Source organism: Gymnogyps californianus, chromosome 4 (genome assembly GCF_018139145.2).
Source record: "Gymnogyps californianus isolate 813 chromosome 4, ASM1813914v2, whole genome shotgun sequence".
Taxonomy (NCBI): domain Eukaryota; kingdom Metazoa; phylum Chordata; class Aves; order Accipitriformes; family Cathartidae; genus Gymnogyps; species Gymnogyps californianus.
In genome coordinates, this window is record NC_059474.1 from 12,162,577 (window position 1) to 12,190,268 (window position 27,692).

A 27,692-nucleotide genomic window follows, 5' to 3' on the forward strand; every position below is an offset into this window, starting at 1 on the left:
CAGTTAAAAAAAAGATAATTTGTCTTTGAAAAGACAGAAGGAGGGCCTTCACATGACCACTGAAATCCACAAAACTACAGCTCACATACTACTAGAGACTTCAGTTCTGGAAACCAGTTAGTTATTACAACATGTATATAAGTGTTTTCAGGAATTAGAAGATAAATCTTAACTAGTGCCTATAAGTACTGCAGTAGATGAATTTGATAGGAAATGAGGGGTGATGTCTGGGGAACTGGATCAAACCAATTCTCAAATACCCTACCTAACATGTTTGGGCAAATGTATTTACTTGATGTCATAAAAATAATAGAGCTAGGTCATACAACAGCTAGGTCATGCAAAGAAAGCCACAATTTGTATGGAGTGTTTTTTCTCTATAACACTTTATTAAATATTTTTCATTGCATCTATGCATTGATCATTTTCTGGTATCCAGCTAGGCAGAAACAGATAGCAAAGAAAAATTTAGTTAAAAAAAGACTGTTGGGTTTTGGTTTTAGTTCGCAGGCTGATCCTTAAACAACAACTACAAGACTGTATATCTTTGAGACAATGAAATGTAGTTTACTGTCATATAAACTGGTAATTTAGACTGGGATGCTGAGCTCCAGCTTACAGCACATGCATAATGAGACACTGAATGCATTCTGTATCCTCCTACAAAGCCAGTGCAATATTTCTCTAGGTACTTCTGTAGTGGTTAGACTGCATTTTCCAAAGATGCTTACGAACTCTTATAACACTGATCAGGAGCTAGATTTATTCTCCTAATGTTCAGCTCTGTTGCAAAGGTTCTTGCCTTTTGATAGAAGAAGAGAGACATTTCCCGATCCACAAGGAAGTTATGGTAGATTATTGCAAGTCTTGTGTAAATCTTCAGTTGAGCTTTTTTATTGCCCAGGTCCATGGCAGCAGCAAGTGCCAAATGATAATAGCCTGCTGCATCAAAGGGATCCTGAAATAAGAGACACAAAGATAGTACCCTCTATAGTACAACCGGTGTAAGAGGACATCCAAGCTCAGTTTATTAGGTATCAAATGAGAATAATATAGGTTCTGAATTTCAGTAGGTTTTCCCAGTTTATTATTTACATTCTAAATGCATAAAAACAGAATGTGGTAAAACCTGATGTTGTGAAACATTAATGTAATGATTTTCTGCAGTAGTTTTTAGTATTTCTTACCTTAAGGTCATAGAATATAATGTCTCCTAAGATCAAGTACACCTTCACGTAATACATTGTTTCCTCCTCAAACTCCAGAGGAGAGGAACAGAGGGACAAGGCCTTTAAATAAAAGTGTTCAGCTAGTTCACAGTGACCCAAATGATGATGGATGGCAGCCAGCCGATGATAAGCTATTCGTTCATTTAGCTGATTTCCTAATGAGATAATATATGAGTCAGGATAAAACCAAAGAGACAAAGTAGTCAAATTGTCTCAAATCACAATACATCTATGCTGTTTTTTGTTTTATTTCTTTATTCTTTTATTGAATAAAACTAATTTTGCTTGAGAGATACATGGCCAAAACCTGCCCTTTAAGAAAAATCCCAGAGAATTCCTGAATTTCCCACTGTAGGATTTGATGGTGTCTGGGATTTTCTTAATAACTACATTCATCTCTCATGTATAGATATATACACCCTGCACATACTTACAAAGAATACAAATAGATCATGAAAGTAATGAAAGAAAGCAAGCTAATGGGATTAAAGACTCCCTTGCCCCTCCCAGTACATACTTTACGTCAAAAATTATGACAAAAAGATGATTTTCAGACTGATCAAAATGACCTCTCTGTGCTTGTATGGTCCGGTGAGAGGGTTCTCAATCAGTTGAACAGCTCTCAAACTTGAATAATAGGGCTAGTTTCAAAAATTACTATAATTTTTGATTACTTTATCCTAGGTCGGTTCACCAGCAAGGCTATGAGCAAATCTGAAAGTATATGACACTCAAAAGCCTCTTGGGACAATATTATTCATCAGTATTACATCTTAGCTGTTAGAAGCACACTCAGTTTGGACTTGGAATCCCAGGTTTAATTCTGTGCTCTACCAAAGGTTTTCCATATGAACTTGGAGTTAGAAGAGGCAGCAAAAAAGTTGTTCATTCTTGAACGGAGGCAAAAATAGCAATGATAGTATTGTTATGAAATCCTGGCAAGAAGTCTGACTGAACTGAAAGGAAGAAAACTTTCTAGAAGTCTGCCATGTTTTAGAGATATCAGTCATATTCAGCTATAATTGAAATTGGTCTTACCTAAATTTACACTGAGCACGAGAGATGCTCTTGCATATTCCACACTTTCCTCATAAGCCTTCAGATTCACCAGCAATTCCACCAGCTTATTGCATAATCTGAGTTCGGTGGTTTTGTTGCCAGTCTGAACAGCAAGTGGAAGAGCCCTGTCCTGAAATGCATAACAACAGCTTAGGTACAGCTGAACCCCAAGATGTGCACTGACAGGCTTCCATTTACGTCATGTCAAGCAATTTCTGGTTTCATTTTGCTCTTTGCTTATAACATATCTTACACCCAGAAGAAGAGTTGAAATAGGTGATATCTATTAACACCATGACAAAGTACTCAGCTGCAATAGGTTATAAACTGTTTGCCGAGAGGATCAGCTTTTGGTTCAGCATTTGTAGAACACCTGCTATGATGGGAGGGTACATAACTATCGATGCAGTAGAAAAACTGCACAAACCCTGTAGAAAGTCACTGCTTTCTCCTTTTCCCAGGTACCATTAAAAAATATGTCTCCAGCAGCTTCAAACAATTCCATTCCTAAATTTGGATCTCCTGTGTAAAGGGCAGCATCCTGTGCAACCTGAAAAGAAAACAAAGAATGGGGAAAGAAAGAAAATAAATCTTGGTTACTTCTTGGTAAAAAATCATAAATATTAGCAATTGAAAAAAGATCTTGTTAAGGCCTCTCTTCTCATTATAAGATAGGAAAGACTATATTTAATGAGACCATGCTCTGTCTTTTTTGGTACCCTGTTTCTGAGCAGGCCAGTGGCAGCTGCTGAAGAAGGAACATAAAAACCTGGGCACACAGTGTTATGGTCTCCCTTTTTCTGGCAATAGTATCCTGCTACCTTTGTCAGCATATGGCATTCTAAAAACAAGAGTGTATTTGATAGCTGCCACATATTAAATTTGAATTAGATCGAACTTGTAGAAATAAATTCTAGTGGCAAGTTAGATATTGCCAACAGTGCAGATTTAAAAGCCTGTGAATTCTGTAAATAAATGCAGCTCCACTATCCTGTTCTTCTGAAATAATAAATATATGCCATGTTAGCAAAAAGGATTTCATGAAAGGCAGCATGCATCCTCCCCAAAGCAAGAATACCAGGATACTCAGTTATTGATAAGATAAGTAGTAATGAGAAAGGGGACTTTTACATGAAGCAAGCTTAAGAATCTTGCTTTGGCTTTGTGATCTTTGGTTTTCAAATTGCATTCAATTAATACAAGTCCAGCTCTCTACTTAAGCACAATGGCAGTGATCCTTTTCCACCTATTTTGGCTTCAGGCACCTAGGGACTCTATTGCATCACATTGTGGAAGTCGTGTTTTACACGCAAGTTAAGATGTGATGGCTTGCACAAATTACTGGCACAGTGGTCAACCTTTTAGTGGGCAGATTCCTGCTTTGAGACTTTCCTCATGGACAGGCACTGACTCTCTGCTCTAAATACCAGGTTCCATAGATGCACAGTATGGAATACACATGCATGTTCCTTCCTCTTGGAGGAAATAAAGCAGATGGAGAAAATCATCCCACATGCTGATTTGGCTTTTGTACCACCAGGTGACTGACTTGGGGGATATCAGCTAAAATCATTTAGTCAAAGAAAAAGAAATAACAGGCCCATAGCACAGTCCCTTCTTGTAAACACATTTATTCAGTTTTCCTGGTAAATACTGAAAAATGTAACTTGAAAGAAAAATTCATTAAAATGGCCCCACATATTGTGTCCCAGTACGTTTTAAACATGAACTTGTTTCCTACGTTTTCCTGCTTTGTAGATTATTCTATTTAGAAATCATATTTTGGTACCACTCATACACCAGCCAAGACTCAGATCTTACTATATCAGGTTCTGTATACATCCTGCACTACAAGGCAGCGCTCTCCCTTACAGTGGAATTATTTTTAACTCCTTTACAAAAGCAAGAAACTAATTCCCCAAATACTTCAGTGAATGGCTAGGAGCCATACAGACAACTGAGAGTCAGATCTGGGCTGCAGTGCATCTCTGAGAAAGACTCCGGATCATCCAGTTTCAGCAGCTACAAGGGCTAGATCCCCATTTCAGGTCATGTTTTAGTCTGTGTTAGCACAGCAGTAGAAGCTGCAGCAGGTCCTAGTTGGTTGCGGGGGGTCCGAGGTGTGGAAGCCACATGCCTCTGGTCTCACTATTGCAAAGGCAGCAGCAGCTCCAGCTGGCTCCGTGCCGTGCCATGCACGGCCACAGAAGGAAAGCTTTAGATGCTTTGGAAATGTTTCCTGAAGAAGCTACTCTCTGTTTTCCTGGGGATCTGGCCCACAAGCCAGCATGCTAAGATGATTATTATCTGTTATCCACCAGCAGGTAGCATGCATACATGGTTTGATCGCTGTGGTGCTGTAGAGCTGGTAGATGATGATGAAGAAATACACAGAATTTACAACAGAGCAGGCACTAAGAAAGGTCACTGTCCAAAATCTTTCCCGAGTCAAGCAACAGATTAAAATGGAGGACCAACGGAAAATGTTGAGACTTTCAGCTGTTAAGCATTACATAGACGGTGTTACTATACGTTCAGAACATCAGTAAGCAAAATCTCAGGGATCGTTATATTGAATTACCTACTCTCTTACCATGCCACCTGCACCATGTTGACAACGTGTGCATGCCTGTAAGTGTTGACAACATACCTGAATATAAAGATCCACAAGCTCATTCTGCCTCAGAACATAATATATCTTTCCTGCCCGTAGCCAAGCATATGCCTCTTTCTCTTTTTTCTGGAGATCTATAAATATTCCAAGGCTTCTTTTGGTATATTCCAGAGCTGACCTGTAAGCCCTGAAGCAGGGAAAATTGCTAATCACGGAGGGGTTCTTCAGAATTGCAAATGGTTTTCTTCATAGTGAGAAAAGCTTTATGTTAATGTAAAAGACAATCTGTTTCCCCTATTCAATGCACAATTATAATTTCTCAGCTATATTACACTAGTAACTAGCAAACTCAGTCTTTTTCCTCTTCCTTTTTTTGTTCAATCTATGTTTCCTGTCAGATTGTTATCACATTATATTATTTCAGGATAGTTTAGTTTAGATGTGTCCTTCCCCTGCCTCAGGCTAGTGACAGGTGGAAAAATCTTTCCTCATCTTTAGCTCTTCTATCATTTATGGCTTTTTCCTAGAAATCTCAGAAAGGAATTGCATCTGTAAATATTTTTTTCTAAAATTACCTAGGCATCTGACTTAAGCACAGTTCAGACTAATCAGCAATTGTAGAAAAACTTGGAGGGGGGGAGAGGGGGGAAGGGGGGGGAAGAGAACAGGACACGACATGACCAGTTCTAGAAGCACCTAAACTATCAGATCATTGAGCATTGCTATTTTCTTTAAGTGTAAGGGCACTGTGCTCTCAGAAGAGTAGTCATACTCTTCATTGGAAAGACCTGTCAGAGTGATTGAGCTTACAGTGCTTTATACCAGACATAGAAACCCCAGACTTATTAATCCTTCTCTGTCTTGTGTTAGGCTTCCATCACCTTGACCTGATGCATTTTCTTCCAAGCACAAGACACAAACATATTAAAATATAACATGAACTGCGCAGTTACAGTGAATCGTTACACAATGCATCTTTAGAACAGCCTACTTAGACCTCCAAAGAGGTCCAAAACAAATCTAAAAGTAATATGCTCCCTCGTATTTCACACTATCAAGATTTCAGTTCTGTCTCAACAAGGTATCTCATCGGGGGGGGGGGAGGGGGGGGGCGGGAAGAAATGTTTTTACCACTTTCTGATTCTTACAGAAATTGAAGAGCCCTGTCACTCCTTTTATACTCATGAGAGGAAGTAATGATCCACTGAACAAGCCTGACATTTCAGTCTTCTCTTCTTTGCTAACAAGCTGCTAACATGAGGAAAGGCAAGGTAGTTGAAGTAGTCCAACTCAGCCCAATTACTGAATGCTACTTCCATCCCTCCTTCAGAGTTTTTGCTTTTACAGTAGACAGAAGCATATACCAATCCATAACCCAGCACAGCAGCTGGAACGGGTCAGGCTTGTGTCCGCTGGCATGGCCACAGTAATTTACAGTGGAGGTGGCGACACAAAGGACATCACTGTTTTCATTACTTCATCATAGATACATATCCTTGTTACTCAGGGCTGTTAAATAATACTGTAATATTACGGTCTACTACCATATTGAGTACGTGCTATTAGCCGGTAGTCTGTAAGGTTACACAGCCAACGTCTGGGAGCCAGGCTCCTAGGATACATAAATTCCATGTACTACATGCACACAAAGCAGCAGCTTCTCCAGCTAGTGAAATCCTCCTGCAAATTCCAGGTAGTTTGAAATCTTAACCAACTCCTTTGTCTTCAGCCTCTCCAAAGGATGTTCACCAACTATATCATTAAACAGCAGTGAACAAAGCAAAATAAATTAGGTGACATACTAGGAAAGTTAGATACTTGGACTGCAGCCACTTAAAGCTAAAATAAGCATCTACTCTCTTTCCACAACTGAGGATATTTTTTCCATCCTTACTAAGGCATGCTTGAAAATACCTGAATCTAAAAAGTGACTCCCTGAAGTGAGATACAGTAAGGAAAAAAAAAAAAAAAAAAAAAAAAATCAGACAAAGCTGCCTTAAAAAACACTTTAAAAGTTGTCTAGAGAAACCTGTAAGTTTCCCCAGCACATGTTAGTTACTATAAATTGACTTGTGCAGTCTGTTTTTTCAATAAAGCAAAGCAAAAAATTGGTATTCTGAAAATAAGAGCAGTATAGAAATTGCTGGAGACTGACACTATGCAGTTTTGCACATAGCCTTTGTGCTTATATAAGTTTTGAAAAAAGCATTTCCTCAAAGAGAAACACCTAGAGACAATTTGATGTCTGACCTGTTTGGAATATGTCATGTGGTTTCTAATGGAAAAATTGTATTGTAAAAACTTATCATTGCAAACAAGTCACCTGCCAGCAATAATCCTAAAGCTATAGCAGTCATCAAGAGTTGCATAACATATAATACTTTTTAAATGTATTTACACAGACTTTTAAAATAATTTGGCTCTTGAAGTGGTGCTAATCCCTGCTGAACATCTTGTCTCCCTTGAGAGGTGATAGTTACTTTAAAAAACCAAGAGAAGTCTCCACTAGCACCGGACCCTTCAATTCTGATACAGTGTATTGGCAAAGCAGAGAGAAAAAAAATCAGTCATATTCAGCTGCAAAAATTGAGATCCTTTAGCATGACAGAAGAGTTAGAATCAGAATAAAAGCAAAGTCATTCAGCACATCTTACCTTTCTGTTCCTAAAGACAAATAGAGCTGACTAATGGTTTCCAAAATTTGTCCCTCCAGAACTTTGTTGGACATCTTTCTAGCTAAAGATAGTTGATATTCATTGTAGATGACACACTGAGCCTCATTGGGAACAACTGTGCTGTAGAACTGACACAGCAGTTTAATTGCTTGTAGCTGACCTAGGAGAATAGATTGGAAATACTAACATGAATCTCTATTTTAAAATGAAAGTTAAATTAGTTTTAAAATAATTCATTCTTACTGTTTCACAAATCACAGCACAGTCAATGAATAACAATATAAAAGTCATAACAAGAAGATCCCACTGCTGGTTTCTTCACCCTCAAAGCTAATAAAGGCTAGAGGTTACTTCAAACTTGATCTCCAAAATAAAATAATAAAACAGTCACCTTACCTGTATAAGCTGCCTTAATCATGGTAGCAAGAATAAATTAAATAAAGCATGGGTCTTCTAAATACAACTATTTTATGCAAAAGTAATCCAGACTACCAATTGTTTTCATACCTTTAAACTCGAGTCTGGTGCTGTTTGTACTGCCAAGAATATCATAACTATTGTAAATATTATTGAACATAGAAATCTCTAGACTTTTTACTAATTAAGTTATTTAGTTTTTTTCTTACCTTTTCATTTTCTCTATAATTTCTAGACAAACCTAAGTACCACCAGAAGAGCAAACCAACGTGTATTTATTTCGCCACCATTATGGGACAGAGCAAAAATTTCAATCACTTTGATAGCTGTCACATAACTGAACATAAAATGTTGTTTAAGGAACAACGATAACCTATCTATATAACAAACATTCCCAAACAGGGTACATTTCATAACTTTGAGAGAAAAAAAAATATACTTACTTTCCAGATGACTTGTCTCCATTGCAACTAAAAAAGCCCATTCATAATAAAACCTTCCTTTTTCTCTTTGAGTTCCACCAACGTAGTAACATCCCAACTGAAGGAGGACTTGGATAAAGTCTTGGCCACAGTCCATACTTGGAAGTTTGGAGAATAGCTTCACTGCCCTGATATAATAATGTTCTGCCAGCTTGCTGGCTGCTGCATGCAGGCAGAGTGCCCCAAAATTAGCCAGGGCTATAGCTTGGTTATGGGTCATATCAGTCTCTTCTGAAAGACGCAGAGCTTTGTAGTAGCTCTCAGCAGCTTCTTTTGTATTGTTTGTTCTTTTCAAAGCAATAGCAAGCATATTATAAGCGATGCCTAGTTGCTGAGGATTGCTCCATGAAGAGTCTACAACAGCATTTAAAATGACTAAAGCCACATCATATTGCCTGTAAAGAATGTATAACCAAGCAAGTGAAACCAAACAGTTAATAGTTTCCTCTGGCTTTGCAGAAACGTCAGAGTCCAATGCTTTCATCATGTAAACAATGGCTTTTCCATACTGTTTGTGGTGGCTGTACAGTTTTGCTAAGCTAAGATAGATAGTGCTGCATAGTCCTTGCTGCTCATTAGTAAACACAGAGGAAAGTGCTTGTATGAGGTAAGGTGCAGTTTGGGATGGGAGTATTTGTCTGAGTTTTCTCAGGCCGTAGAGCTTGGGAGCATTTTTGATGACTAAATCAATCCTTTTCAAGGAATCCATTAAAGTACTGGAGCTCTGGGAAGAGGTGACCTTTATGCAACTTAACACAATGTGCGGCAAGCACTTTTCATTGTAGGACTCTGCTAGTTTGAAATAACAGTTGTTTGATAAGTTGTTTTGTAAACCCAAGTCATTAAGCAACAGTTGAAACCTTTCCAAGAACGGTAGTGCCTCTTCATGCTGTTTGCGTGCACTATAATGTTTTGCCAGTAGAAAGCATGCCCTTGCCTCTGCATGTTTGTTCTGGCTCAAAATTGTCCTCTTCAGAGCATACTTTAGAATATCTGATTCCAGGTCAGCACTGCAAATGTAGTTGGGAATTCCCATGAGAAGAGATGTAGCCTTGTCAAAAACATGAGCACATTTTTCTTTGTTCTTCTGTGTCAAGTAGATGACTGTTAGATTTGTATAAAGAGCAATTACAAAGTACAAATCACTAAACCCTCCAGCTACTGCTCCCAATGCTTCCTCAAAATACACCCGAGCCTGGGAAAACTTCAGCTTTTTAACACTGAGCCTGCCTAAGAGAAAGCATAGCCTTGCTAGCGCCCAGGACATACCTGCTTTCTTTGCTGCTTCCCTTGCTAATCTAAAAAAGCTAACCAGTTCTTCTTCTTCTGAAAACCCATAAAACATGCTATTGATAAATGGATAAGAGCAATCATACAGGTTTTTGAAGTTTCTGTCATACTCTTTCCTATTTAAGAAGAGTATCAATGACTCAAAGATGTCAGATGCTTGAACATCATCTTGACATATGTGGAAGCAAGGTCCTTCAGGCGGAGGAAAGATTTCTGTATTTGGAGAGCTAGCAGAATCCTTTCCTCCAGTAGTTGGCTCTTCTGCCTGGGTGGCCTCCAGATTCTTGAAGTTCTTCAGGAATTTTTCTATCTTGCCATTCTTGCTAGTGGATCCTGTGCTAGAATGTGAACATGGAATTTCTGAAATTCAAAAATAAATTACAGATCACAACTTCATGTGTGCATGCACACAAAGATCTTTGTTAGACCCACAAAAACATTTATCAGTAGAAGATGCTGTTAGGAAAACATTATGTAAACATACTGCACTTTCTTAACAGTATGTCTAGGAGACAAGCCAAAGGTGGGGAAAGAGAGATCAAGAATGATCAGGGAGGAACAAGTGTGGGAGACTGGAGGAGTAGGGATAAACAGGACTTGCCACATGTAAGCAGGTTGCTGATCGGTACGCTTGTCTAGCCAGGCCCTATGCTTGATCCAACACTAACCCAACTGAAGTGCAACGTTAATTCAAACTGGTTTGTGTCTGAGTGTGTACCCAAAAAGCATACACTGAGTGCATATTCTCTGTTCTCTCTGTGTGTATATGAGCGAGAGAGATCTGCCAATGAATTACAATTCAGACTAGTTGGTAAGCAAAGGAAGATCAGAATCAGGAAAGACCCAAGGTCTGAACTGGAGGCTGGATAAAAGGCCCAAGGTCAGGGCATGGATGGACTTACGGTCTAAGGGAACTGTAAATCTGAGCATGTGAGTTGAGTAAGGGTATGCCTATGTCCTGATAGAAAACTAAGGCAGGTTAGTCAGGGAGGGTGCGTAAGACTGAGCTATTTGAGTTGTTGAAGTCTCATGTGAGTGCTGTGAGGGTGCCTGCAAAGGTCCTGTTCTCCTGTCCACATTACCTCTGTGTGGCCAGCCATGCCTGTGTAATGTGTAATAAGATTTCTTCTTTCAATCAAATACCAGCGCTGATTCTCTGCTGGTACAGATCAACTTTCTCAAAATTACCAAGTTTATGGTGATTGATGTGGTCACTGATCTAAATTCTCCTAGTACTGACATTGTTGAATATCTTACAAATATAAAAAAGACAGACATGCCATCATTTCTTTAGTCCTCCCACTGTTATCCAGCCAAGGTAATAGGGCAGGGACTAAGGATGTAGTTTGCAGTCATAGTTAGTGTAAAGCTACAGCTGCATATCAACAGGAGCTTATCAAAGTTGCAGATTTAGAGCTCAGTTTCCTTAGAATCTCATTTCTGAAACTGTTCAGCAGAATCATAAATATAGAAATTGGTATTTAGAAAAATGTAGTACAAGTAATGATAGTGACAGCTTAGCAACTAAATGCCAAAGGGAAATAATTCTGCATCCTCATCAAAATATCTCCTTTGGGAAATATATTTATGGGATGAAGTTTTCTAGCAGACAGAAAATCTGCTGGAATTCAAAGTCAGCACTTGGCAGGTGCCCCATAAACAGTATTTTGCCCTGTTAAACAACATGGCGGGGGGGGGGGGGTTGGGGAGTGGTGCATGTGTGTGTGTCACAGCAGTAAAAAAGTCATACAGTTTGCAATTAGATAGCGAGGTCCAAGAAAGACATCTGATATCAGTGAAAATCCACAATGTCTTACAGCAAAACCTAGTGAGAAGGGGTTACAGCAAAACCTAGGAAAGCAAACAACTAGAGAAGAAAGTTGGAACATGAAGAGACATTAGAAAGAGAAAAGCCTGCAGAGATACCAAAAATATCAGAAGTCACATTAATTTTACGTAAAAATTGTATGCATATGAAGTATTACCACATTCATGAGCTTTCTGAAATTCTGGTTCTTCTAATTGGTCTGTAAGAAAGAAAAAAGCCATGTTAGTTATGGTATCTTAGTTCTTTTTCAGTTTTAAACATCCTAAAATAAGGCTATTTTTTAGTTCAGAATTCTTTATGTCAGAAGAATTGGATGTGTCCTGGAAATTAGACGAGAAGAAATGTCTAAGTCTGACCCAAAGCTAACAGATACTAGGGACTTACCCTCCTGCTGATACAATTCACTGCTTTCTACATGGTTATCATCATGCACCTACCACTGCTCAGTAAGGTGGGGGGACATCTGCGTGTCACAGTTAGAATTAAAGCCAACCTATTCCGCACGAGGGATGCATCACTGCTGCATTAAAATACAAGTGGGCAGTGTAAGATACAATCATTCTCCACAACCCACCCCTAAAATGAGGTAACAAAAAGCCCTTAATATTACTGAAATAAGTTTTAGCGTCACTCCCAGGGCAGGGTGGGGTGGGGTGGTGGTGTGTAGGAGTGGGGGGTGGAATAATTATTGAGGATAGTTTGTGTAGATAAGAGTGTCAGACTTTTGTGGCCATTCCAATAGCACGCAGATGAAAAATCCCTGTATCTATCTATTCTTTTAAAAGGTGTATCTTTAAATTCTGTAGACATTACTACTATAGATCTGGTTTTACATGTTTAACATAGCACATCTGTAGAACATTTAAGAATTACTATTTTGTGTAGAAGATATTTCTCAAGGTATTTCAGTTGTCATGCTGCATTTCAGGATAATATTCACTGTCTTTCACACACTAGATGCAATATAAGCAGTACTGAGTGTATGAAGGATATATCCAAAGCAGAGGCTTACAGAACTAGGTCTATTTAAGCTGATGGAAAGCTATTTTACTAGCCTTTAAGAATGACCTCTCACTGACTGTTTACTTCTGGATCTCCTTTCTTTAAATGCTTTCCTGACTTTGGTGGGCAAATGCCACAGATATTTACAACAGTCGTAATTTAATGCTCTGAATATCTAATTGGGGAAGTGCTCATAAGTAAATACTTCTCATTAGATTCATGTAGATGGAAGGAATCGAAACCCCATTTACTCAGATCACACAACAAAACATCAACTGAATACTGAAAACGCTCGCTCTGGGTAAGTCAAGTTATGTTGATGAATTGTGCAGTTCAAGAGAAAAAAAGTGGTAAAGATGGTACTGTTAGCTGGGGAAGATGTGGAAAGAAGTTGGCACTTGGAAAGATTAGGGAGGAGATGAGATGTGGTGAAAAATTTGCAACAGGCAAAAATAGCAGTATGTCCATTAAGCCCCTGAGATTGTTTTAGTACCTAATAGAGGTCTGAGCTTTTGTTCCCAGGCTTTTCATTTGAGCGAGGAAGGTCAGATGTGGAGTCATTTTGCACATTGACATGAGTTGCATTTTGCAACTTGGGTCTGACATGCCTTAGTTATTGTTCACACACATGCTGATTTGCAGAATTAAACCAATGCACCTGAGTCAAACCTACACACCGGCTCCTTTCAAATTGGAGCCTATGGGCCTGTCTCTTAGGACGGCACTAATGGAGATAAAACTTTGTCAGATATTTGACAAGCATATGGATCGCCACAGAACAGCCTGTGATGGGATAAGAAATTACTACTCCTGTTCAGTTCAGCAGGACAATTATATTACACTACCTTACACTAAGTCTGTAAAGGTGAAACCCCAATTATCCCAATTAGTTTAAGTAAAGCATGAGCACTTAGAGAAATAACAGCTGTATCAGACATGATGTAGCTAAAAGTATATTTTTTTCTTTGTATGAATAGATTTTGCTATTTTTCTATACCTTTGAAAGTTAAGTCAAGCACAAAGAGTGTATGTTTGCATTAGCTGTCAATAATTATTATGCCACCTTTCCTAAGATGAATGAAAAGCCAGCAGTATTTGGGTGAACATACTGCCTTTTATAATGCATCACTGACATTTGAAAGCTTGAAGATCTGTTCAGCTCAATAACACAGTTTTTAAAACCCTGCTGTTTAATTCACTCAAAAAAAGGACAAAAGAAGATTTGTAAATGCTCTGCTGGGAAAAGTCTTGCATCAGCAGGAAAGTAGCAAAGATGATATAAAGGATTTTTGTATGCCATATCTATAATCAAACTGAGTACCAAGATATTTCAAAGTAGGTGTAAAGGCTGGAATCTCATTGAAATAAATAAAAAAATCAGTTATAACAGGGATATAGGAACTGCACATGTATCTTGTGCAGTAAAAAGGAGTAAAACTCATACCTACCTATTCTGTACACAGAGCAAACATCTGTGATGGAGGTTTGTTTCAAGAAATGTATCACTTCTTCCAAATTTTTTTCTTTCGAAAAAAAAGATAGCTCTTCTGCTTCAAGAAAATCCAGGTCTTGTGGTCTAACAAAGAAAGGAGCAACTTTGAAGGTGTCTGAAAGCAGATTTGGCTTGAGGAGCTCATTGCATCAGCCAAATTTGAGCTTGTTAGAGAAACTAATACAATCTTTACATTATAGGTCCTACTGCATTCAAAATTAGTAACAGTCATATTTATAAACATCCATACAAACTGATGATAGCTATGCTTGCAGCTAACAGTTTCTGCCATATCAAAGTAAGTTTTATGTCTGTCTGTGTCATGGTATAGCCTTTTATGAGAGAATTTATTAAAAGCACAAATCTTTGAGGACATTATGGTATTGATTTTCTAATATAAGCTTAAAGGTACACATCAAATGGACCTGCAAACAACATTTAAGAACTCCTTGTTTCAGCATGCAAACAGTCCAGACATATTAGTAAGAGCAGCCTATTTACATGGTGCCAATGCATGCTGAAATGTACACTTTTTACAGGTTTCTGTCTACATTGTGAGCAATTATTTGTAAGAGGAGCCCCATTTGAAGCAAGTTAAGGCCTGTGTTGAGGGTACTAGCAAACATATAACTTGGATGCTTTAATATAGATCTTGAGACACCAGCAAAAACTGCAGGAGCAAAGCTTCTTGGATCTTGTGATCCAAAGAATAGAGACTGAACCAGCTATAACTACAGCAATCCCTTTTCCCAGTAAGAAACTCGGATACAGGCTGATATTATTTTCCAACATTTAAGCAGACTTCATATTCCAATTTCTTTGCATTTGCTTTGACTGATACACGCTATGACAATTCTCATTTAAAAAAAAAAAACAAAAAACAAAAAAACCCAAAAAACCCCACCAAAAAACCCAAACTGGAGTTTAACATTCAGTATCTTAAAGCTCAAAAGACTAAGTCTCTTTTTGTTTATGAGTTAAATACATATCACTTACTTATTTCTAGATAAGTCCAGTTTAACATGACTTGTCTTTACAAAACCTATTTGGCCAGTAAACACATGTCTTCCAAGAAACCATTCCATGCATTCAATGAAGTAGCCGAGGATCTCAATTTTGTCCCCTTCCTGGAAACTCATCTCTTCCGACACAATACTTTCGTAATTCATCACAGCTAGACAGGATCCCATTGCTGTGTAATACGGAGATAAATAATATTTGCAGATAAAGTAATTTAACAATACAAATACACTTAATAGAATAGCAACTCAGCAGAAAAGCATATTTAGCAAAAGACATTCCTGGAACTCGTGAGTTGCACATCTGATGTGGCAAGATTTAAAGCATCTAAACCTAATCGGTTTGGTTTGAGCAATTAGAATTGTAAATAACAGCATAAAAGTCCTCATTTCCCAGCCATTAGAAAGCAAAACCTAAAACGTTTTCAAAATTCTAGCAACTTCCATCATGAAGTAACAAAAAGAAGTGGTTTAAGTCCCTACTTTTCTCTCTTAATAAAGGTCTCTGAACTTGGGCCAGAGTAAAAACATTTGAACCAACAAAATCCTTATTGGATAAATATAGACCACTCAATACAGTATTAAAACCAACACGTATGGTAGAAAATAAGCAATATTTACTCTCGAACCTCAGGCCATCTGTATGAGTTTTATTTCTCTGGCAGTGTTAGATAAAGCAGTACACGTGTGAAAGATCCACAATAATTACATTGGTGCATTTTCTTGTTTTTTAAAGTTTATGATAAAAATCTACAGAGGCATCCTCAAATAAATTACTCTGCTACTTTTTGTACCTACTTAACACAATATTTAGGAGAAAAAAGGGAGATACAAGACTTCAGATTTTCCCTCAACTTAGACATGTCTAGTCATATGTTTCGTAAAACCCTTTTGTCATAGGCAGAAATTTATGCTCTTGCTAATTTTACTGCAATAGAACTTTGAAAGCTGTTTTCCCATCCTAATACAATGGGGAAAAAAACATTGAACCTTTCAGAGTCTGTCCTAATGAAAGCATAGAATAAGTTAATTTTCTTTTTTTTAAATGCTGATGTTCAAATGGAGTTTCTTACCAACATTCTTGATGGATTTAGATTCAGTTTTGTATGCAGTATCAATAGGATTAGAATACATTCTAAGAAACCATCTGAAAGTAGAAAAAGGAATTGAAGTTAATGTATGAAAGACTTCACTAAATGTTGTGACAATAACAGTGATATTTTAAATCCATTTGGAAACAGATGCACCCCTCCCACAATTATCTTTCAATTTCAGAACTGTCCGTACACTTCAGACACAGCTATGTTTTGAGTAATATTAGTGGTAAAAGAAGCATTGCTTCAGTCAGTCAAACAAACCTAACAGAGAAAGTCATGCTATTTCTCCCTGCCCAAGGTCAATAGAAAAATTCCAGCTTTTTAACTATGAAGAGCACCAAGAATGAATGATTTTCTGATGATGATTCCTGAAGCGAGTCCATTGGTAAGTCCATTGATACAATTTTGGCTTTATAGCAATTATGAGCTTGGACATGACCTTGACACAAACTGCATTAAGGAGGTGTATGGCTCCTGTCAATAATGTTGAGTAAAAACACTGCTAGGCTGTTATAATCCACATTTCCAAGCATCCCACCTGTTACTATCCATATTTCCAAGCATCCTGAAAAAGGAAAATTCTCACTTTATGTTATTTTAGAAGTGTTAATAGCTTTTATTTCAGACTTGGGAAAAAAAGCAATATCTAACTCACAAGAAGGTAAACCATCTTTAAATGCTGCTCTGCAGGCATCTGGATTAATTTCAGTTGTGTGGTATGGAAGGAAATAGAGCATTTGTTCTCAGTGTTAATGGAAGATGGATGTTCCATAACAAGCTACCATTTAGGGACACCTATGTCTAAGCAGATGTGTACATATGAAACAGATGTATATGAAATAGGTAGTTAGAATCAGGTACCTACTGATGAAAAGGGATCAATGGCTCCGGAGAAGCATTAGACAGCACGGTCATGTTGCCATCCACAGATCCACCTGTTACATCTGCAGTAAAAGTCCCAGTCTCAAAATAAGTGTTTATTTCATTGTCTATAGCCATTGTCTTTCTTATCAGATTGTCAGGACCTGAAACAAAAAATGCCCCTAAAAAGCAAGCAGCGGAGCAGATGTCATTTTATGTAATGTTTTACTGTCATACAAGCTTTAAAACTGTCTTCAAGAGCATCAGTAATATTCAATTAAAGATAGAAAATCTGAGATGTCACAAGAATTGTCCAATTGTCAGATATTCATACATTTCTGTCTAGTTTCTCTTTCAATAAAAAAATGCAGAGCTGATATGTTCAATGAAGTGTCAAACCCTCTTCTGCTGCAATATTTTGCAGCAAATTACCTAGACATATGTGTATCTATATTCCCTAAAGAACACAAGAGATGTTCCTATTGCATTGATCAATGATCCATCCAGCCCATCATTCTGTCTCTGACGGTGGCAACAGGCGATGCTAGTTAGGAGAAGCACATGAGCCTGGCAACTATCTGTAATCTCTCTCCGGTACATCTCCAGGATCTGCAATAATATTAAGCAAGTTGGAATGTACATCCCCGCCTAATCCTTTTGGTATCCATTTATGGACCAGTTGCACATGAATTTCTCTAATCCCCCTATGATCCTACTGAACTCAAACCATGTTTGTTCCTTTCTCTTCTCTTTCTGGTACATTCAGAGTGAATAGATTTAAATTTGAATAGGTCTTAGTATTTGCTTTTAGGATTTTAAAGAAAGGTGCTTCTCTAAATTTAGCCTTAGCATGTACAGTCTTCCTTACCTTCTTGTACTAGCAGGCTTCTGTACATCAAATTTAATGATTTTTCATTTATACAGACTTCAATGCCTGTTTCTTCCTCCTCTTGAGAACAGAGCCAGAAAGATTGATCTAGGAATAAATTCTCCATGCAATGATTTATAAAACCTAGAAAAAAAATATCCAATTTGTTTTCTTTGCAGTTTTACAGTATTATACAATAAAATAACCTTTCAGAAAGTCAGACACTGGAGTAGGCATTCAGATAACTCCATTATTGCTTAACCCACAACATATAACTACTTTTACTACACAGTATTTGCAAAATTACATCCATTAAGTCATATGCATTACAGCTACTTTTGATGCTTAGCTCTCACAAACTACACCTAAAAGGTGCACAACTTTTCTGTGCCTAATCCTGCTGAAACAGCAGACCATGTCCTCCCCTTACAAGCGTTCCCCATAGTTTAGCTATATTTGAAAGGTTTGGAGTCTGAAAGAGGTAATCACTAACCAGCTTTGAGCAACAGGTTCTTAGCATCTCTTAATGACAGATTACTGGAAATAATCTCAAAAAATAATCTCTTCATAAACTTCTGTTGCCTGATTCAGCTATGCCGATGTAAGCATAAACGCTGCCTGGGTATCAGATTCCTGGAATTTCTTTGGGACAGAGATGATACCGCGTATCAGAATTATGCAAATCAGAAGAATGTAGTGCTTCATCTTGGAAACTGAGACTCCTTACATTAGGACTTAGGGCTTTCAAAGCTATTTCATAGTTATAGGGAGATCTGGATTGGTGTATCATAATCAGCATGGAATAGATAGTAGATTATTACTTAAATGGCCAACATTAATACATTAGCTAATTGTTTGTGTAAAGAGTTACAATGAAGAGGAAAGGTGGGCAGATCAGTGATTAAGGTGCTACTCTGCTATTTGGAAGATGCTGAACCAATTCCCTGTTAGCCACAGCCTTGCCTAACAAGAAACGTCATCTTCTTGTGCTTCCTCTGCAAAATTGGATTGAAACAGTATTTTTTCTAGTTCTCTAAGGAGCATTTTAAAATACAAAATAGCAAGTAAGTAGCAAACATGAAATTAAAAATAAAATTCATTATTTTAAATTGGTCTGATGGAAACAGGCAAATTCAATAGTAATGCACACAAGCTCTCCATACACAGAATAAAAAAAATCGTGAACAAAATGGAGACAAAGATGTGATTCAAATGCTGTTCTTCAGAAGACCTGTGAAGTCATAGAATATTGAAAATGGAACTCAAATCAATGGCAAAATATTGTTACAAAAGGCATGCTCAGATTTAGAAACAAAACTGAAGCATGCAAATCGCATAAAGCGATCTTTGTTTTACTTGATATTTCCTCGCAAAGCTTACCAACTCTGTCCACTATCCGCTCACTACTACTCAGGAAAGATGTGGAACAACTAGAAGAGTCCAGTGGGAAGCATGATCAGAGGTCTAGAAAATACACTCTGTGAAGAATGATTATAGGAATTAGGGTTGATTTTCCTAGTGAAAACAACACTGAGTGGAAGTGCGGGTTAGAAGTCTTCAAATACGTATTAGCATGGTGCAAAGAACTAGGAGTAACCTCAACATGTCTACAGCGAGCAGAAAAAGCTGTAAAAGCATTTAAGTTGCAGCACAGGTTAGACTTTAGGACAAAAACACCTGGATTGGAATAGACTGCTTAGAAAGAAGATATGATCTGATTCTGGAGTATCTAACTTAGATAAGACATCTGCCAGGAACGACAGCTGTTATCTGCCTTTGGACAAAGGCAAGTTCTCCCGGAGGCTGGAGGGTCTCTCCAGCCCTACCACTAGTACCCAGTTCAGGAACATTACTTACTGCTATTAGGAGCTAATACAAAGAATCTCAAAATCCTGTTCAACAAGTTCCCAGTCAATCAGAAATTGTGTGCAGAGGAATTAAAAAAAGCATATTGAACTGTTGTATGGTGAAACAGCTTTACCCAGTGAATGGTAGGTTAGGAACTTCCATATTTCTTCAAAAGTTTTAAATGTCACCACTATTAGATCTTGATCACTATGAATAGATAGCAGTCTGGCAGAGAGCTCCTAAAAAATCAAAAACAATATTTTAATTACAATTATACTAGACTTGAGCACAATTTCTCACTAGGTAACATTTATGCTAAAATACTATGTATTAAGAAGGATAAAAAAATCATCCAGGATTTTACCTATATATCTGTTCTTTAACACATACCTATTAACACATACCTACAACATACAGTAAGCCAAGTTTTAATCTGATTTTTTCTTACCAATTGTACCAATGGTTCCAGTGAGGTTAATTTACAGAGGAATTAAGACCCCAGGCCTGACCACACTAAGTGAGACTAAAGGCCTGTCTCATTCAGACACATCTATATATAGTGGCCAGTATTCTCTATTTAGAGTGTGAAAGCCAGGCAAGCATCTAGTGGTAGTTTCCAAGAATACCCTCCTAGCACAGAGCAATTTACAGCTTGGGAACTGCCTTTGCTAGATGTGTGGGCATTAATATTAAATAGTGGAAAGGGTTTCTTTTTGTTCGTTGGTGTGGTTTTTTTGACTTAAAATTTCTCTCGGTCACTTGAACCACTGTAAATTTTAGGATCCACAACATCCTGCTGTAGGTTAGCCTCAGAGCTCTGTACACATATGAAAACACACCTCCTTTGATGCATCTTTGAACCTGCTACCTGGTAGCTTCAGTCTTGTTCCAGAGAAGACATTGAATAGTCATTCCCTAGTTCACTCTTTCCATGGTTAAGACAATTAAATATAACGGAGTATTATTTTTTTTTAAAAGGTGCAGTAAGATCCTTTTCTCCACATTTGTACTGGTTCATGTTGCTACAGTAGCATTAAATTGTGTGTTTAATAAAGATGAGCAATGATCGTTGTAAATAATAATTATGGATTTTATAAGGAATTGCAGAAATGATAAAAGGAAGAACTACATAAACCTTCAAATAAGTGAAAGAAATATACATTTTGATGGATTCTAGCCAAAGAACGGTAATATACAGTCTGGTTGTACTTCAGTTAGTAGCTTAAAAACAGAGCTCCATCAATGATGCTGGCTACTGTCTTTCAGGGAAATACAAAGAACTGTGGCAATTTATGAGACAAGTATCTGAACCAGTATCTCAGAGAATAAATCAGATGCAAAGCTAACAGGTATAATGCTACTGTATCATTTCCCAGTACTGTACCCTTGCTCCTGTCACATCAAAATTGAAATGCATCTTAAAACAATTTAAGGACTGATCAAGAAACTGATTCTAACTCCGGGGGGAGACGGGGGGGACTGCTGTCCCTAAAACATTTTCTGTAATCTGAGCAAGATGGAACTGATCCACTGGTTTTATGACTGTTATGATTGTAAAATATCTCTGAATTAATTGTGTTCAGCTTGCATATTTTCAATTCACACAACATGAACAGATTAAAATAGTAATTCCTTTTTGAAAACAAAAGTCCAGCTTAAGCCTCTTCAACAGGCATGCCTCATCACTGCTTTGATCTTCTGCGTGCCCCTTTCTACACTAGATTAAATATTAACAAGGGCCTGAAATCTATTAATAAATTGCCAACACATGCTAAAATATCTCAGCCTCAAGGGCTTTATGCACTGCTGAATATCAAAAAAACATTCTAAGGAAACTTATCATTATAAATCTTGCTTCTTTCAAAGTCCTTTTCCCAGTCTGTTTCTAATAAGGCCACAAATCTAGTCTATTTGTATGCTGTTTTCCTTCTCCTCCTGATCCCTTCTCCCTTTCTCCATCTCCCCCTAAACAAAAGTCAGAGCAGAGCAGCAGGAGTACAGACTGTTTTCACAGCCATAAAATCAGCAGGCTGGTGATGGAGAGTTCACAACACATGAAAGGAAAATTGTGTAGAAACACATGCATCCAAAACAGTCAAAGCCATAACTAATTAAGATTTCAGTGTTTGGCTTGCTAGTGAAGGAGGCTGGAACTCATGGCTCAGACAAAAAAGGGACACCAAAAGTCAAATGGTAACATCCTGCTTTTTCATCAAGAGGGAAGAGACGACTTTAAATTGTATTTGTGGCAAACCTCATTGATTGTAGAGGATGGGTTTCCTACATACAAACAAATTAAAGACAGTAATAAAAATTGGCCAGTCCTCTTATGTGCTATTTAAAGCTATGGCCATCTAGCCCTAGGAAGTCCAATATTTATGCTCTTCTCCTTCAGACTTCCTCTTTGGCTTAGCAGCGGGCTTCCCAGGTAACCTGCATGCCAACGACTCCAAGTGACTGGAAACTGAAGTGGAGAGTCAATATGAGGGCAAATTAAAAAAACAAACCAGAAAATCATGATTTCCTTTGATGTAAATCAAAGCAGAACATTTTTAAAATAAAACTCTTCAATGTCTTATTTAGCTGGGTTTATTTATTTTACATCAATTTGGTGTTCCAGTTTTTTTTCAATGGTTCAATATTTCTAATGTCTCTAGATGGTTTTGGGCCATGGGAAACTCTGGTTACTCAAACTCAAGCATACAGCATGTAGATGGAAATGGGACCCAAATATCTCACAGACTATTTCAGTAGCACAGGGTGTACTCTCTGAATAAATAAAACAATTCCCAAGCAATTGGCTTACACTGAAAACTGCCGTCACCTCCCTGCTGTCATTTTCCAGAAGACGGAGCTGCCCTCTGAGCTGTCTTTGGAGTCTGGGATCAGGACATCCACTCTTGCGTCTTACCATCGTTAACTTCAAGGAGATATCTGGAGAAGGATATCCATTTACAGTGCTGCAAGTTTTGTGAATCAGCTTTGGAGAACCATAAAATCCCTCAAAATCATAGAATCCACATTAAGAACTATTTTTTCAGCTTCAGAGACCGACACACAGAAAATTGACGTACTGCATGTTTCTTTTTCATTTTTATTATCCAGTAGAGATAGTAGCCTAGCATGAAACACAAGATTTTTTTCAGTTGCATAATAAAGGCTACAGCTATACAAAGGAGGGTGATGTGAAAATCTAGAAATTTTGGGAGACAACTGACACACTTGGGGATAGAGAAGGGAGAAGAGGAAAAAAGCAAGCAGATTGGTAATTTGTCAAATTAGGCAGCTCTGCAGACATTGAGAATATGCCCAGATTTCCAAATATCCCATGCATATTAAAAATTCAGGCAAACAGATACTGGAATCGCAAAAAAAACCCTAAACCAAAACCACAGATAGTTCAGCATGTTACAACAATTCTTTATGCTCATCTTAAATTCATGGTTAGCTGACATGTCACCCCCACTACTGCAGAAGGCTTCTATAAATTGAATACTGAAAAAGCTGTTTCTCAGCTAAGCTGATTGAGCAGTACCAACCAAGATAAATGGTCCAACTAAAAGCTCACTTACATGATTTCCCCAGCACATCTGAAGGAAGCTAGATACCTGTTCTCAGATCTTGACATCTGTTTATGAGAAGCTTTTACTACAGCTAAGGGTACAGTTTCAGCTAGCTTCTCTCAGATAACAGGATCTTTGATAAAGCTGCTTTCATTCTGCATGTCTGTTAATTTAACTCAATAACAGTAAATCAAATTCATAAGTTTTCAGATACCCAGATGGGCACATATAAGCCAATAATACCCACTCAGGAAGAATTCCAATTGCAAGTGTGTAAATAGGTCACGCTTCCAGCAATAAATGGGATTGTTGTACATCCTAAAATATTCTGTCCTCTGAGTTTCACCTTTTAATCAGGTAAAATAGATATTTTTCACATTCTAGTCTAATATGCTGCATCTTAATCTGTTTTCAGAGGGCCTCCTATGTATGTCTCCAGGAGTTTTACGATGATTTGTGCCTAAATTACTCATTACTTTAAGGTCAAGAAGGGTGGCTCAGAAATATAAAGCAGTGTTACTGAATTACAAGACCTCTCTGTTTAAGCTGTGGTCATGTAGTCACTTGTTAGTACAAAGAACACAGACCAGAGTCTTTGAATGTTACTCAGATCACTGTTAGGTAACAGTATTGTTGACCAAAGCCATAAAAGATACTGGCACAAGAGAAAACTACTACTTAAAAATTTAAATTTTTGTTTTACGTAATCAAATTGACTCCAAGATAAATTGTGTGTCTACAGTTACATATTTAAGTCTTATACAAAGTTAATATTACTGAAATAATAATTACATTGAATTAAAACAACTGAAATATGGCTGCTTCTGCCAGAAGAACTATTAATAATGCCTTATGGAAATGAAACATGGTCCAAAAAAACCATTGTGCCTATGGTAATCTCCTGTCTGCTTCTGTGAGCTCTGATCCATAGCCCCAGTTAAGAACCACCCAAATTCTGTACAGAGTGAGACAAACAGGTACATAAACACAAATAATTTAACTGCAAGTAACCATGTGCCTGGGGGAGACTATCTACCATTGATGTGATATTTCAGGTCAAGCCAGAAAGCAGAGCGCATCCCAGTGTTGTTTTTCAACGGTTATTTCTCTTCCTCCACAAGCAAGAGAAGGGAAATGTGACTAGACCCCCCATCCACAGAGCAGGCCATGAGCCCTCCAGAAGGGAAGCCTGCTGTAGCTGCTCACTGAACTGCACTCAATTGCAACTTCATTGAAAATACAGCATTAAAAAAAGATAAATTGAGACTTGGAAAGGCCACAAACTTAAAAAATAAGACATTTGAAAAATTGGAGCCCATACGTAAAATAAGCTATGAACTTTTTATTTGCCTTTTTTTTTTCTTAGCCATTACAATATAGTCCATAAATTGTTTCTGGCTTTTATAGCAGTTCTTCTCTCTTTTTATGAGAAATTCTCAACAAATCTTATGAAGAAGTTGGACACTTCACAGCTGTCATGAAGTATGTTTAACGTTTACAGGAGTGAAGACTGCAAATGTTGCTGACACAGTTGTCTCAATTAAAAAAAAGTAAGCAATGAGAAAAGCATTGTATTTATAAGATATGATGGAAGAAAATGCCTTACCAGTTGGAAAATTCTCTGCTTGACTGCGAAGGGTTCTTGAACGGACATTCGTGCATTTTTCGCTTTGAGAACACTCTATTAGGATAAGTAAAAGGAATGGTTAAGTGCATTTTCTAAGTCCATATAAATCACACTGGAAAAAAAAAAAACAACAAAACACCCCACACTTTCAAAGCGTTTGATGCATTGGATAATTACTAAAAGAAAATAACTATATTTTTTCCCCTTCCTGCTATATAATTCCCAAACCCCACAAAAAGTATCTGCAGATCATTTCTGTCCTGCTGGGGAGGAAGTTAAATCTTGATTTCATGATTTTGATGTGAAGCTTCAAGCTGATGGAGAATTGGTGGAAAGATAGCCTCTCAGGAAACTGAAGTCCCATTTGGGAGGGAGCAAGGGTCAGACTTCATTTTCTCTTCCCTTGCACCTATACTAAAAAGTGGCCTCCACTGAAGCTTCAGTGGTATAAATTGGCAATGACATGAGTACCTTGCACCAACTCATACATGGAGACAAATAATCCTTCTCTTTATTTGTTACAAGCTTAATACTTGGGAGGGGGTAACGTAAAGACAAGTGATCTGAAGTTTTAGAAAACTAACACAAAATAAGTATATTTTATGTTAAAAGTAATCGGCTTTTTTCTTTTTCGGCCCATATTTCTTCCAGTCCTTTTGGAAATGATACATTTTCATGCTGAAGAAACACCCACTCCAACCAATTCCATTTTCTCAAGGTTCCCTTGGCAAAAATCAGTGAAGACAAGGCTTGATATTTCTAATAAAAGTAGGAGAAAGAGATCTTTGATTTTTAGAAGAAAACTTCTGAGGCAATTTTCATGTATCCTAAGACATTTTCCTCTGCAGCTCTGCTTTTAAGAAAAAACTTGTAATATAGTAGGACATGGTAATTTCCAAGTCCTCTGCATCTTCCCTCGAGCGCATCTATGTTACATGAATGAAGTCACACAAATAAGTAAGGATACATAAACAGAGAATTTTCCTACTTCAGAAAAAAAGGCAGCAAGCAGTAAAAACATCATCTTTAAGGCCAATTATTAGCGTATACTAGAATTAGAAATTGCAGTTCCCAAGCACTTTAGTTTTTGTTGGGTTTTGGTTGGGTGTTTGACAGGGGTGTTGGGGTTTCTTTGTTTGATTTTTTTAATCTGGACTCAACGATATTTGTTTTTAAATAGAAATTTGATAGTAAGCTCACTGCAGTGTAGGCTGACTGTATTTAAGGAACATTATAAATTTAAGTTTCCCACAGCTTCTGGGACCATACTTAGTTGTAGTTCTGCTTTTTCTTGTTTTAGTCAGAAGTACAAACAGAGCAATTTTCAAAACTTTGACAACATGTTATCAATTGCTTTGATCATCATTTATCAGTTGATAAGGACAATTGATTAGCATATGGTTTTGGTATGTGAACTTGCCATTACTATTATTTCGGTATTACCAGATATGGACTTTCCTTGAAAGGTATTTATGGTATGAATATCCAGCGGGTAATATTTTATTTAAAAACTAAACCTAATTTATATGACTTTTAGGAGAAAACAAAAACTACGAGAAAGCATTTTATTAGTCATGGCATTTTAATTAAAAATAATAGTTTGCTGTTAAATTTGAGCAAAAGCGTAAGAGTTACTATAAATACATTTTAAACATTGAGACTATAAATTTAAAGTGCTATAATTAGATTCAAAGAATTAACATGAACTCCATGCCCCATTCCTAATTAATGGAATGACTTGCATACTTCTTGGCAAGCTAAAGAGACACTTTATACTGCCCTGGGATGCTTGTACCTGGTATTCTTCGATGTCAGCAGAGTTGCAGTTGTGAACAGAAGGACATTGTCTAAGCCACAGGACATACAATTTAAAATGAAATAGTTTTTCCATGATTGCTTCAAGTATTTTCACATTTAGAAAGCTCTCAGGCCTACTGTAAAGTAAGAGTCTGGCCACTGGTTTTGAGACATGGCCACCTATGCCACTCCACCCTTCCACCCAAAAAGTGTTTCCGACTTGCATGTTTTTATTGCATGAAGTATGTTTTCATTTGCAGAAAAATAAAGATAGTATTACATCTTTTGATGAAAAACAGAAATCTAAGAATTTTATTAAAATAGAAACATGCAGTCTAACTCATCTTTGCTTCTGAATCTTAGAGATTATAGTAAAAAGAACTTATATTTCAGTGTTCTGGCTCTTGGGTTCTGATAATTTTCACCTCCGCTTATCTTAACTAATAGATAATCCATTTGTCTGCCCAAAGTGAATTTCAATATAGATCATTCACTAGTCCAATCTATGCAGCATTGCCATGGAGGAAATATAGCTGTTTGTTTTGTTGCATTTAACAGTTGTAGATGTATTTCAAAAAAAGCTCAGCTGAAAAACACATGACAGTTCCCTGCTTGTGCACAGCAAGCAATGTTTAAAGAACACAGTAATTTAAATGCAAAGAAAAGTCAAGAGCAGAGTGACCAGGATGTATTGATTGAGGTCTTACCCATTTGTTCTTGCAACGTGTCCATCCTGACTCCATCCCTGACAGTGCTGATGGCAGCATTGGCCTCCGCATGTTTCCAGTCAGACCTGCACCTTCCCTGTTCCGTTTCTTTCCTCTCCAAGTTCCTGTCTTGCTTTCTCTCTAGACCAGGGATGATGGCGTTAGCACTGAGCATGGATGCGCTGCCTGCCGCTGCCGAACTCTCCATAATTTACAG

General features: G+C 37.5%; 1 protein-coding gene across 1 annotated transcript; it reads right to left on the reverse strand.

Moving 5' to 3' along the window:
• Positions 1 to 320: 320 nt before the first annotated feature.
• SH3TC1 (SH3 domain and tetratricopeptide repeats 1) lies at positions 321 to 27,692 on the reverse strand. Its single transcript, XM_050895936.1, has 17 exons — positions 27,476 to 27,692; positions 24,951 to 25,025; positions 22,588 to 22,715; positions 19,915 to 20,020; positions 17,934 to 18,077; positions 17,070 to 17,247; positions 16,181 to 16,254; positions 15,085 to 15,280; positions 14,045 to 14,172; positions 11,752 to 11,793; positions 8,438 to 10,126; positions 7,557 to 7,737; positions 4,939 to 5,089; positions 2,716 to 2,838; positions 2,268 to 2,418; positions 1,188 to 1,384; positions 321 to 958 (listed from the first exon to the last, which is right to left on the reverse strand). The coding sequence occupies exons 1-17, from the start codon at positions 27,681 to 27,683 to the stop codon at positions 728 to 730; spliced, it is 4,002 nt and encodes a 1,333-aa protein (XP_050751893.1). The 5' UTR covers positions 27,684 to 27,692; the 3' UTR covers positions 321 to 727.

What these genes read in the sequence shown, in the direction of transcription:
- SH3TC1 (XM_050895936.1), bottom strand. Translation starts at nt 27,683, where the DNA reads ATGGAGAGTTCGGCAGCGGCAGGCAGCGCATCCATGCTCAGTGCTAAC. An exon ending in CACGTTGCAAGAACAAATGG is followed by an intron (nt 25,026 to 27,475) that starts GTAAGACCTCAA and finishes TTATCCTAATAG; the next exon opens with AGTGTTCTCAAAGCGAAAAA. An exon ending in TTATATTCTATGACCTTAAG is followed by an intron (nt 959 to 1,187) that starts GTAAGAAATACT and finishes CTCTTATTTCAG; the next exon opens with GATCCCTTTGATGCAGCAGG.